Source organism: Lepidochelys kempii, chromosome 2 (assembly GCF_965140285.1).
Source record: "Lepidochelys kempii isolate rLepKem1 chromosome 2, rLepKem1.hap1, whole genome shotgun sequence".
In the NCBI taxonomy this organism is placed as follows: domain Eukaryota; kingdom Metazoa; phylum Chordata; order Testudines; family Cheloniidae; genus Lepidochelys; species Lepidochelys kempii.
The window spans coordinates 65,449,561-65,461,894 of NC_136381.1; the positions used below are offsets into that span (position 1 = coordinate 65,449,561).

Consider the following 12,334-nt stretch of genomic DNA (forward strand, 5'->3'; position numbering starts at 1 on the left):
CTGCTAATATTGGGATGGCTTGTAGTGTCTTCCAAGTGATACTGCCACAGCAATCAGTGCTTGAAAGATTTCATTTTACTCTGGCATGCTGAAGAACCCTGCAGCCAGCCAAAGAGAGGGTATGGTATGTATGCATGTTTTGGCCATCATTGGCTCCCAACAAAATATGCATCTGTCTTGGATGGAGAAAAATACCAATTTTTCCACGGTCATCCTCTCCACAGAAACTGTCTAAGAGTTTTTTGGACTGCCAGAATTTGCACCCTCTCACTGTTGGCTCCAGGCTTAAAAGATGCCTCAAACAGATTTAAGATTTTCAGCAGCAACCACTGTTTTATGCTGTCTGAGATGGCAGAACAGTACACTTCCAGAAGATCTGTCAATAACAGCAGCATCGTATGAGAAAGACTACTACTTCTATTTCTAATACAAAAAGTTAAGACATTCCTTTTTATAAAAAAAGTTTAATGAAAAAGAAGCCAAACAAGCTGAATGAGAAAAGTAAAAATTAGTCTTTGCTTAAAATTCAATATTGAATAGTGACAAAAGACTGACTTGTTTGCAGTGTTGTAGCCACGGTGGTCCTAGGATATGACACACACAAGGCGGGTGAGATAATTTATTGGACCAGCTTATGTTGCTGGAGGTGACAAGCTCTCGAGCTTCACAGCCCTCTCCCAAAAGCTTGTCCCCTCCAGCAACAGAAATTGGACCAAGAAAGGGTATTACCTCACCTACCTTGTCTCTCTCAAAGGCCTGACTTGCCAATTTCAGGGTATCAGTATTTTGTTTAGCCATATAGTATTAATGTAGGTTTGGTAGCCAAATGCAAAGATAACTGGCAGTGTAAGTTACAGATCAGTAAGAAAACATGATTTGGTCACTTTTCTTGCTACAGCCCCACCCACTTTGTATGCAAATTAAGCCAATTGGAGGGTGAAATGTTCACCCTTTCAGCATGCAAAGTACACCAATTTATTCACACTTTCTGATGTGTAGCTTACTGCATCATTTAAGCTGCCTCTGAATTTGGCTATTAGAATCTAGGCTATTCGGAGTTTTAAAAAGGTAATATTCTTCTTAATTTACACATTTTCAGAGACAAACTAATAGAACTAAAGAAAGAAAAGGAGTACTTGTGGCACCTTAGAGACTAGCAAATTTATTTGAGCATAAGCTTTCGTGAGCTACAGCTCAATTCATCAAATGCATGCTGTGGAAAATGATTGAATCCCAAGAATCTTGAAAAACGAATGGACCTGGTCACAAGAGTTACCCTGGTAAGGATCTACTGAAAGGTCCCTCCCTTTGTTTTCTCACATCCCGCAATCCAGTAGATCAGGCAATGTCTCACTACTTTGCCAGTTGCAATGTTCCATCCACTGGTAAACTGGTACATTTTAATCAATAGGGCACCATGAATGTGTTCAGTACCACACACAAACGAGGAGCATTGGCTCAGCACTTCTCAGAAACTCCATTTCAGCAAGGAATCAAGAACTTCACTTGGTATCCCCTCCACAGCAATGTTACCGTGCACCTATTGCAGTGCTCCTCATTTTACTTTCCAGACAGTATTGGAAAAAAGCTTCCATGTCCCATTATTTAATTATTCCTATATTTAACTACAGTAGTGCAGATTACTTAGTGCTTGCGAAATATGATAGACAGACAGCACTTGAGACTGAAGACTTCAACTTATGCACAGCTAACTGAAAAATTTCTGTATTGTGCCTCCCTCAGTACGTCTGAATCCTGACTGGAAGGAGTCTCTGTGCCCATTCTATTTTTGGCATCTTTGCCACGTCTGCCAACAGGGGGGCTAATTACAGTGGTGATCCTCATGATATGAACATCAGTCTGCAAGGAACCAAACTGAAACCTGCAACTCACTCCTAACAGGCCAAATAGTAAAGGATGCCACTTTCTACTGATCTGGTCTAAATATCAGCTGGTGACCTAGAATTGTAAAGATCCTTATCCCATTACTAATCCTCTGCCATCTAGTCCGTGTGACTCCCAGCCAGCATATATATGTTGTTGGCATTTTTTAAGCAACATGAAATAGGGTGTGCAGAATTTTGTATATTTTAACTTCGTTCCCAATTTATAGATAGGGAAAAGAATGTTTACTTTCCTTCCAGGATGCCTGTACATACAAAACAATTACTCATTTAACCATGATCATTATAGGGGATTATAGCCCAACGTGGGACTAGCTTGGAACAACTGAGAAACAATTACTAAAATGGCCTCCACTGGTGTAAAAAGTTATGCAGTGGTTTTCATTTTTCTGAGTAAGTTATTTTTGTGTTTTAGTTTTATATAAAAATTACAGAATCATAATTTAGGGCTCGAAGGGACCCTGAGAAATCAAGTCCAGCCCCCTACGCTGAGGCAGGAACAAGTAAACCTAGACCGTCCCTGACAGTATTTGTCTGATCAGTTCTTAAAAACCTCCAATGATGGGGATTTCACAACCTCCATTGACAGCCAATTCTAGAGTTTAGCTACCCTTATAATTAGAAAGTTCTTCCTAATATTTAACCTAAATTTTCCTGGCTGCAGATTAAGCCCATTTTTATTTCTTATCCTGCCTTCAGTTCACATGGAGAACAATTGACCACAGTCCTCTTTACAACAGCCCTTAACATATTTGCAGACTTATCAGACTCCCCCTCAAACTTCTTTTCTCAAGACTAGCCATACCCAGGTTTTTTTAAAAAACTTTTCCTCATGGGTCACATTTTCTAAACCTTTTATCATTTTTGTTGTTCTCCTCTGGACTCTCTCCAATTTGTCCACACATCTCCTAAAATGTGGCACCCAGAATTGCGCACAGTACTCCAGCTGAGACCTTCTCCATGGCAAGTAGAAGAGGACAATTATCTCCCCCACCTTACTTACAACACTCCTATTAACACACTCCAGAATGGTATTAGCCCTTTTTTACAATTGCATTACATTGATACATATTCAATTTGTGATCCACTAGAACCCTCAGATCCTTTTCTGCAATACTATCACCTAGCCAGTTATTCCCCATTTTGTAGTTGCCATTTGATTTTTCCTTCCCAAGTGAAGTATTATGCACTTATCTTTACTGAATTTCATCTTATTTAATTCAGACCAATTCTCCAATTTGTCAAGGCCCTTTTGAAATTTAATCCTATCCTCCAGAGTGCTTGTAACCCCTCTCAGCTTGGTATCATCTGCAAATTTTATAAGCATACTCTTCACTCCATTATCCAAAGTCATTAATGAAAATATTGACCAGTACCAGACCCCAGACTTACCCTCATGGGACCCCACTGATATGCCCTCTCAGTTTGACAGCAAACCATTGAAGTATGGTCCTTCAAACAGTTGTACACCCACCTTATAGTGAATTCACTGAGATCGCATTTCCCTGCTTTGCTCATGAAAACATCATATGGAACTGTGCCAAAAGTCTTACTAAAATCAAGATATATTATATCTACTGCTTCCCCCCATCCACTAGGCCAATAACCCCATCAAAGAAGGAAATTAGGTGGGTTTGGCATTTCTTGACAAATCTATGCTGGCTATCCTTATAATCCTATTATCCTCCAGGATCCTACAAATTGATTAATAATTTGTTCTAATATCTTTCCAGATATCTAAGTTAGGCTGACCGGTCTGTAGTTTCTTAGGTCTTCTTTGTTCCCCTTTTTAAGGCAGGTACTATATCTGCCCTTCTCCCGTCCTCTGGGACATCATCTGTCCTCCAGGAGCTCTCAAAGATAATTGCTAGAGGCTCCGAGATTGCTTCAGCGAGTTCCTTAAGCTCCGTAGGATGAATTTCATCAGGCCCTGTTGACTTGAATACATCTAACTTACCTAAATATTCTTTATAGTGTTCTTTCCCTGTTTTGGTTTATGTTCCTTCCTCCTTATTAATATTAATTGCATTAAGTATCTGATCACCCTTAGCCCTTTTAGTGACGACTGACGCAAAACAAGCATTAAGTACCTCAGCCTCCTTTACGTCATTACTTAGCAGCACTCCTTTCTTGCTAAGTAAATGAGCTACATTTTCTTTTGTCTTTCTCTTAATATATTTAAAGAGCCTCGTCTTATTCTTTTATGTTCCTTGCTAGGTGTAACTCATTTTGTGCCTTAAGCCAAGTCTACACATACAGCACTGCAGGGTGCAGTTGCACCAATACAGCTGTGCTGCTGCAGTGTGTCTGGTGAAGACACTATGCCGTTGGCATAAAAAAAACCACCCCTAAGAGCGGCATAAGCTATGTCAGGGGCAGAAGCTCTCCTGCTGACTAAGCACTGTGCACACTAGCACTTACATCAGTGTAACTTATGTCACTCAGGGGGTTGAATATTCACACCCTTGAGCAACGAAGTTTTGCCGACATAGACACTAGTGTAGACAGCCTTAATCTTTCTGATTTTGTCCCTACATGCTTGCACTACATGCTTTTGTACTTCTCCTTAACAATCTGTCCACGTTTCCACTTTCGGTAGATTTCCTTTTTGATTATCTGGTCATTAAAGCGCTCTTAATGGAGCAGCACTGGCCTCTTACTATTCTTCCTAGATGTCCTTTGCTTTGGGATAGTTTGCTGTTGTGGCTTTAATACTGTCCCCTTGAGAAACTACCAGCTTTCCTTAACTCTTTTTTCCCTTAGATTTTATTCCCATGGAACCTTATCTACCAGTTCTCTAAGTTGGTTAGTTTTTTGTTTTTGTTTTTGTTTTGTTTTTTTGAAGTTCATTGTTCTTATTCTGCGGCTCTCGCTCCTTCCTTTCTTTAGAACCATGAAACCTATCATTTCAAGATCTTTCATGCAAAATGTTTTCCACCTTCAAACGTGCTACCAATTCCTCCCTGACTGTTAGAATCAAGTCTAAAGTGACAGTCCCCCTGGTTACTTCCTTCACTTTCTGAAACAAGAAGTTGTCACCAATACATTCCACGAAGTTATTGTAAATTTTGTTTTGCCATATTACTTTTCTAACAGATGTCTGGATAGTTAGTCCCCCATATTACTAGCAATGCTTGTGTTTTGGATATTTCTGCAACTTGTTCTAGAAATGCCTCACCCACCTCCTTTTCCTGATTTGATGGCCTGTTGTAGACTCCTGCCATGACATCACCCCTATTTTTTTTTCTTACCCCTTTTATATTTACCTAGAGACTTTCAACTAGTCTGCCTCATTTCCTTCTGGACCTCAAAACAAGTGTATATATTCTTCACGTATGATGCAATACCTCCTTTCTGTGCTTACTGAACACGCTATACCCCTCTATACCAATATTCTAGTCATGAGATTTATCCTTACACTTATCGTTTAATACAAAGTGACTTGAAAGAACCATGCTTTTCATAAATTTCAATCTCTCACCAACTCAAATGAAGAAAGCAGAGACCATAAAGCATCGGATGCACATGATGCAAACCAATTCTATACCATTGGTTTCCAGGTTACAAAAGCACAGCAACAAAGATTTCAACACTATTGTAACCTTCATTTAAAAAAGGCAAGTTTTCACTAAAATGGGCACTTCATATTCAAGTCATATAGTTTTTATGGGGAAGAGATACCAAAGTGTCTATATCAAGTATTAGGCAGGTGAGACACGGCAAGCCAAGTTGCATACTGTATCACACAACCTTGCAGCATTACTTAGTGTGATTTAATCCATTTAACATAATTGCGCATTAGGAAATGTTTTTTTCTATTTTAATTTGGTCAAACAAGAGGAATCTAGATTTTCCACTGAAGGAGTAACATCTCTAGCCACAAAACACTTGATTTATACTTTATGATCAAGACTGGTTTCATTCTAATATTTTAGTCAATTACTCTATCACCATTCACCTTTTTCCATTTATATCTATGAGTTCAGGATCACTAATGAGCTATCCAAGCTTTTACTTATTTAGCCCACAAATTGTTTTTATTTTATATTTCACCACAATACTCATTTAAAAATTAATAAGTGTTAGAAGTATATTTGCAAAGATTTTTTACTGAAATGGTAGACAGAACTTTCTACATCAGGGGTGGGCAAACATTTTGGTGCAAGGGCCACATCTGGGAATAGAAATTGTATGGCGGGCCATGAATACTAACAAAATTGGGCTTGGGGTCCAGGAGGGGGTGAGGTCTTTGGTTGGGAGTGAGGGTTCAGGGGTGGGGCCACAAATGAGTTCAGGGTGCAGGAGGGGACTCCAGGCTTGAGGGTGCAGTGCGAGGGCTCCAGCTGGGGGTGCAGGCTCTGCGGTGGGGCTTGGGATGAGGAGTTTGGGGTGTAAGAGGGTGCTCTGAGCTGGGACTGAGGGGTTTGGGGGGGGAGATCAGGGCTGGGGCAGGGGCACCGGGGGAGGCTTAGGGGTGCAGGCTCCAGGCAGCACTTACTTCAAGCAGCTCCCGGAAGCAGCAGCATGTCCCTTCTCCGGCTCCTAAGCGGAGGCGTGGCCAGGCAGCTCTTCACACTGCCACGTCTGCAGGCACCACCCCTGCAGCTCCCATTGGCCATGGTTCCCGGCCAATGGGACCTGCAGGGACAGCACTGGGTGTGGGGGCTATATGCAAAGTGGAGTCCCCTAACTGCTACTATGCACAGGAGCTGGAGGGGAGCCATGCCCCTGCTTCCTGGCTGGAGTGCCGGAGTGGGGACAAGTCCCAGACCCTGCTCCCCAGTGGGAGTTCAAGGGCCAGATTAAAACGGGTGGCAGGCTGAATGCAGCCCACAGGCCGTAGTTTGCCCACCCTGTTCTACATTAAAGACAATATTTCTTCCAAACCCTCTAATACTGCAAAATGTGTGACTGCTGAAAATGTTATTGAAGCTCTACCAAATGTGAAACCCTGGTGTAAATTTACAGTGCTATATATATTTTTAATAAGTAATATTTATTTAGGGGAATTTAAATAATGAAAGCCTTCTGGGGATTAGGGCCCATCCCCACTACCATTTTGTGACAGATCTTCACCTGAGCTTCATTTCACCTGTTTTTTCCCCAGCCTATGTCAGTTCTTATTTCTTCGTGCATCTGTCTCAACATGTTTTTGCAATTTTGCTTTCCATTTTTTATTCCTGATTTTTCCTCCCTGCTGCTCTGACGTTCTCATCCTTTTCTCTTCATCTGTGTCCCTGTCTTCACCTTGTTATGATGTTCTCGCCTCTTTTCTGTCTTACAGCATCCCTTCTCCTCCTTGTATCTATCGCTTTCTCCAACCTGTCTTCCTCTTTTTCTAGATCCCTACCCATTCTAACACAAACACTTGATTTTGCTCTCCTTTCTGTCTTCCCCTTTCCTTGGGATACAGTTGGCAAGATGAATGTATTTTCAGGAACAATTCTGCCAACTAGCAAATGATGGATAATTCTCTGGGCATTCTGGTAAACTTTAATTTAAAGTCTCCTTATAAAACTGAGTGGAGAAAAAAATGCAAATAAAACATTCAAAATTCACTAGAATGCACACAGCCTGCACAAGGCTCCTTCAACTCACCAGCTGATTTGAAAAAAAAATCTGAAAATATTCACCCCTCTCAACCCCATTTCTCTACCCCTGCTCCCACACAGCCTCTCCCCTTATCCCCACATAGCTTCCATCTCTTGATTTCCACCCATTGCTTCACCTATCCTATGGCTTGACCCATATTTCCCCAGGATTTTATTTTGTCCAGCAAGCGCAGAAGCCTCTCCCACCTGCTGAGTCACCATCTCTCCTCCACCCCCCACCAGCTGCCTCTCTCCACCCATGCATCTGATTCCCAGATCCATCACATGCTGTGCTGAGCAGCTAACAGAAGCAGCCGGCAGGCAGCAGTCAAGGGGGCTGCTGAGCAGCTGCTTTCCATGCAGGGCTGGGACAACTGCTCATATGATTTATTAGACTTATTGTATCAGACCTTATGACTGCATTCCAACAATTGTCTCCAAATATTTATGGGTAGTGCTACTTGGGATTGATTTCTGATATAATGAGGGATTGAAAAATGGAATACACACTACTGTGGTGTGTCTGCCACCTATACATACAGCAAAAAGCTCGTGCCTGATTGGGCGTATCAATCGAGATATAGTGATGGCAAACTTGAAAAAGACTAGAGATCTGATTTGATCAAGAACAAAGAGTACAGATGCTTAGTTAAACCTGCTAAGTTAGGCTTGAAAAAGCTCTCAAGAGTTCCAGTACTTCCAGCTTCTGAGTGGGAAACACTGTTACAGCAGTGCTATTTTAAGTGGAAGCAGGAAGTTCAGAGACTCAGTAAAACCAAAGTTGTGTGTACAAGTGTGACTCATTCAAGCCTCAAGAAATTTGGTTTTAGGCTAAGATTCACATCTGCTCTTATTTTATCTAAACCACTTTGCCCACCTCTCATTATCAGGTGTATTATTTAGTGCTGGAAAGTTTCATATGAAAAAATATTGTGGAACTTTTCCTTGAAGAACTTTCAACTTTATCGTAAATTAGAACACTTCTAATCTGCATCCCAAGCCTAAATTTACTTTAATCAAGATGTAGATCTATATTAACACTCTGCAAGTTTGCAAATGCTTAAGTGTTGGTTTAGTGATATTGTGAAAATTTAGACACAAACTTTCAGCTTTTTCTCAAAAGATTCACCACAATAATAAAATAATTGTTGCATTCAGGATAAGTTTGATGTTGCTTCACATTTAAACATACTACAGTGTAAACCTGTAAAAACCATCACAAGACCATAGACAAAGAATGAAGTTCTGATAGCTTGCTACTCAGTAAAACTAAGTAAAATAGGAAAGACACAACCACCAGTACACATAATAGTCAAGGCAGAACAATGGTTTCAGAGCAGTAAACCTGTATCCCAGGGTCTGAATAGGTATATAATTCAAAAACATTCTCTTTCAGCTGGATGTAACTTACCTGAAGGACAGGCACTTTTTGTGGTGTATTCTGTGGTGACTGGTGAAGCTGTGCCCAAGGCTGGTGGTGGGGATGTGGTGGCGGTGAAGACTGATGATGTATCCCTGGATGAGGTGGCATGGGAGGACAAGTTGGCATTTGCTGTTGAAAAGACGGCTGTTGGCTGGGATGCTGCTGGCCAGATATCAGTCGTTCTTGTATTGCTTGTGGATCTGAAAGGCCAACACCTGGACAACCATTTGGTCTCATGTGCCCACCCATCTCCCGTGGAGTTGAAGACATACCCATAAATGGACGACTCTGTTGCATGTTTCGGGGGCCCATATTCCTCTGTCCAATTCCCATGGCACCAGGGGGCTGGTGTGATGGTTGAGGATGGGGTATATTTGGATAACTACCAACTTCCATTGGTATTCCAGCACTACCAGGCCTAACCTGTGGAGGAGGGGTACCTGCTGGATTACTCATTGCTTTCATAGGTGACATGGGAGGTGGAGAGGCATAAGTTCCCTGAGGCTGTGAAGGGTGCATAGTTTGTGTGTTCATTTGGTTGAGTGAGCCACTAGGGTGAATGGGCTGCTGGTGCATTAGTCCTTGACTGCTGTTTGATGGAAATCCTACAGCATTTGTGTATCTTGGTACAGATTGATTCATTGGAGTGTTATTTGTAAGGCCTAAATTCTGATTTATCCCTGTATTGTTAACTAATCCCTGATTTAGGTTACTGTAAGGATATCGAGAATACTGACCTGAGTTGTTTATAGTAGGTGAGGGTACTGTCTGGCTCCGAGAACTAAAATTAAGTGTTTGTGGCCTAACAGCACCCTGCTGAGGAGGATTAGGGGAGAATCTGGGACTGTGGGCTACTGATTCTCCATGGAGCGCAGTGGGGGGATGGTGGTGAAATTGTTGGACTGAGTGTCGCAAAGAAGGTGCCATACTGGGATTCTGTTGGGGCACATGAGACAAGTGGCCAGGTCCTGAGGTGGCAATGAAAGGATTTCCCTGATTAAGGCCTTCTTGACCTTGAGAAAACTGGTTCATCCTCTGCTGTTGTGGCTGACCATGCTGTTGCATTGAAAAATCACCACGAGCCATGTAGTTTCCCATCTGCTGCATGTGCTGAGAATGGCCCTGCCCAGGGGGTCCTGACGGTGTCTGTGGTGGCTGCGTCGGTTGCTGCTGCTGCTGGTATGGTGCTCTTATTTGGTCGGGCACCTGAACAGCCCGTGGTCCCCACATGGAGCCACTGTCTACAAAGGGTTGCCCATGCCTTTCATTCTGCATACTAGGATAGACTCCCATCTGACCACCAGTGCCACTACCATGAGGAACCTGAGGAACTGGAGGGTTGTGATACTGTGAGTGAGGAGATGCTATACCATTCCCAGGAGCATTACTCATCATTCTGTTAGGCTGATCCATCAGATGTATTTTTTGCTGTTCATATTGATTATAGTGATCAAAGTGGGTCAACTTTGCTTGGTTTTGATTGGTGGGAGGATGATGAAGAGAAGACTGTAAGGAGGGGAATCCTTGATCAATGGGCATTTGCTGCCCCATAGGATTTACTGTATTTTCAGGATATCCACATTCTCCAAGACTTTCCAGCCCTTCACTGAAAATATTCCCATCTTCTCCAAATAGACTCATCATTCCTGGATCTGCCATCTTTTTTCAGCACACAGCTCCTCAGAGCTACAAGTAGAAAGCTAGTCTGTGCTTCACCTCACTGAGGTGTTTGTCCTCAAAGCCTTTAATCCTCAACTAATCTCCTTCATGTCATTCCATATTTCCTTAATTCTTTCGGACCACGTAGTGTCAGCCAAAGTCTAGTTACCGATCCTAGAAAAAAAGAGGAAAAACAAAATTGGAAACAAATAATAAAATAGTCATACAATATCATAACACACCTGACTGTGTCAGATGACACTAGATTGTTTCAGACTCTGAAGTGTATTTTTTAAATCTATTTTACTTTAAGAAAAACTCATTAGCTTCTATCAGAAGCTTTATTATGATAGGGCGCCAGAGAGCAAGCAAAACACTAACCTTAACCTTAAATTAATCCATTCACTACACTTCCTAGTGTTCCATTCTTGGATAGAACAGAACAAAAGAACACAACATGCAGCAGCAGCAGCTGCCACAGCAGGCAGGCAGATGTATGAATATAGCCAAGCAGCCCATCTGCTGAACTAAAGCCCTGAAAATGCTCTAGTTACCAACAGCATGTCCTTAACCTTATTCCCCTGAGCAGTGTAATCAGATGAGCAGGCAGCAGCATCAAGGGCTATGATAAGCTAAAGTTAGTTAAATGGACAACAGGATTGTGCAAACACCAGTAGTGACCCTTTTAAAAACTAAAGGTTTTACAACTGTACATTTATATAAAAATTAAGGTTATTTTGCACACATGCACAACAGTGATATAGGTCACATGGCTCATTTGCTAAATTAAAAATGGAACTATACAATATTGTTTCCCCCATAGCAAAACTATGCAGTTATTAGCTTCAAAACTGAAATGAAAATGAAAAGTTTTCTTTCTGCAAGAGGGCAGATTTCTAAATGCCGTGTTCAAACTAATACCCATGGCTCCAAACCCACTGCAGATCAAATCCATGCCAGAATTTGTCTGTGGATAGAGGAAGTTCAATCACTGGGGTTCACTATTCACCTTCAGGCAAACTCATTACTAATGACATAATACCCATTTGTGACTACATACTAAAATGCTTCAGAGGAAGACACAATCTGCTTTGTATAAAGGTGGTATTCCTCCTGAAAACAAAACTCCAACTACAAAGAACTGGTCAGAGCTGTAGTATTTTATTCATTTAAATACTTATGTCAGGTAATTATTACTGTTTGCAGTATTGTTATAGCTGTGCTGGTCCCTGGATATGAGAAACACAAGGTGTGTATCGTAATATCTTTTATTGAACCAACTTCCCTTAGTGAAAGAGAAACTTTTGAACTACAGAATTCTTCCTCAGGCCCAGACCTAACGAAGAAATCTGTAGTTCAAAAACTTGTCTCTCTCAGTTAAGTATTACAGCACATGATGTTCCGTTAAAAACTTTACATTTATAGTGACAGGTTACTTTCCAAACAGAATGGTTCCAAGAAAGTTCTAGCTTTTTCCACACAAGACTAAACTAAGTTTAGGATGGAGTGAATGACATTGTCTTAAAAGTCATTTGCAAGTGGGATTATGTTCTTTTGTGTTTATTAAAAAGAGGACCTAAACTAAATCGAATTTAAAACTATTTGTTTATATTAGAAAATCAGATTCTGTGATCTATGGCTGGAGGACATCTAAACATGGTAAGTAAGGGCTTGTCCACATGGCAATTGGAACTAAAATAATTAACTCCATTGTAACTCACATTGTAAACTCAAACAGAATTGTACTGAAATAATAG

The 12,334-nt window shown here is 41.3% G+C and overlaps 1 protein-coding gene across 5 annotated transcripts in view; it reads right to left on the bottom strand.

Annotated features, from left to right (window-relative positions):
* Window positions 1–12,334, bottom strand: part of CHD7 (chromodomain helicase DNA binding protein 7) — a 185,565-nt gene that overhangs the window by 106,023 nt on the left and 67,208 nt on the right. For all 5 annotated transcript variants that reach the window (XM_073331067.1, XM_073331068.1, XM_073331064.1 and 2 more), the window contains one exon: window positions 8,907–10,751. In XM_073331067.1, the coding sequence (XP_073187168.1) occupies window positions 8,907–10,577 (1,671 nt within the window). In that variant the 5' untranslated portion in view covers window positions 10,578–10,751. The remainder of the gene's footprint in view (window positions 1–8,906; window positions 10,752–12,334) is intronic.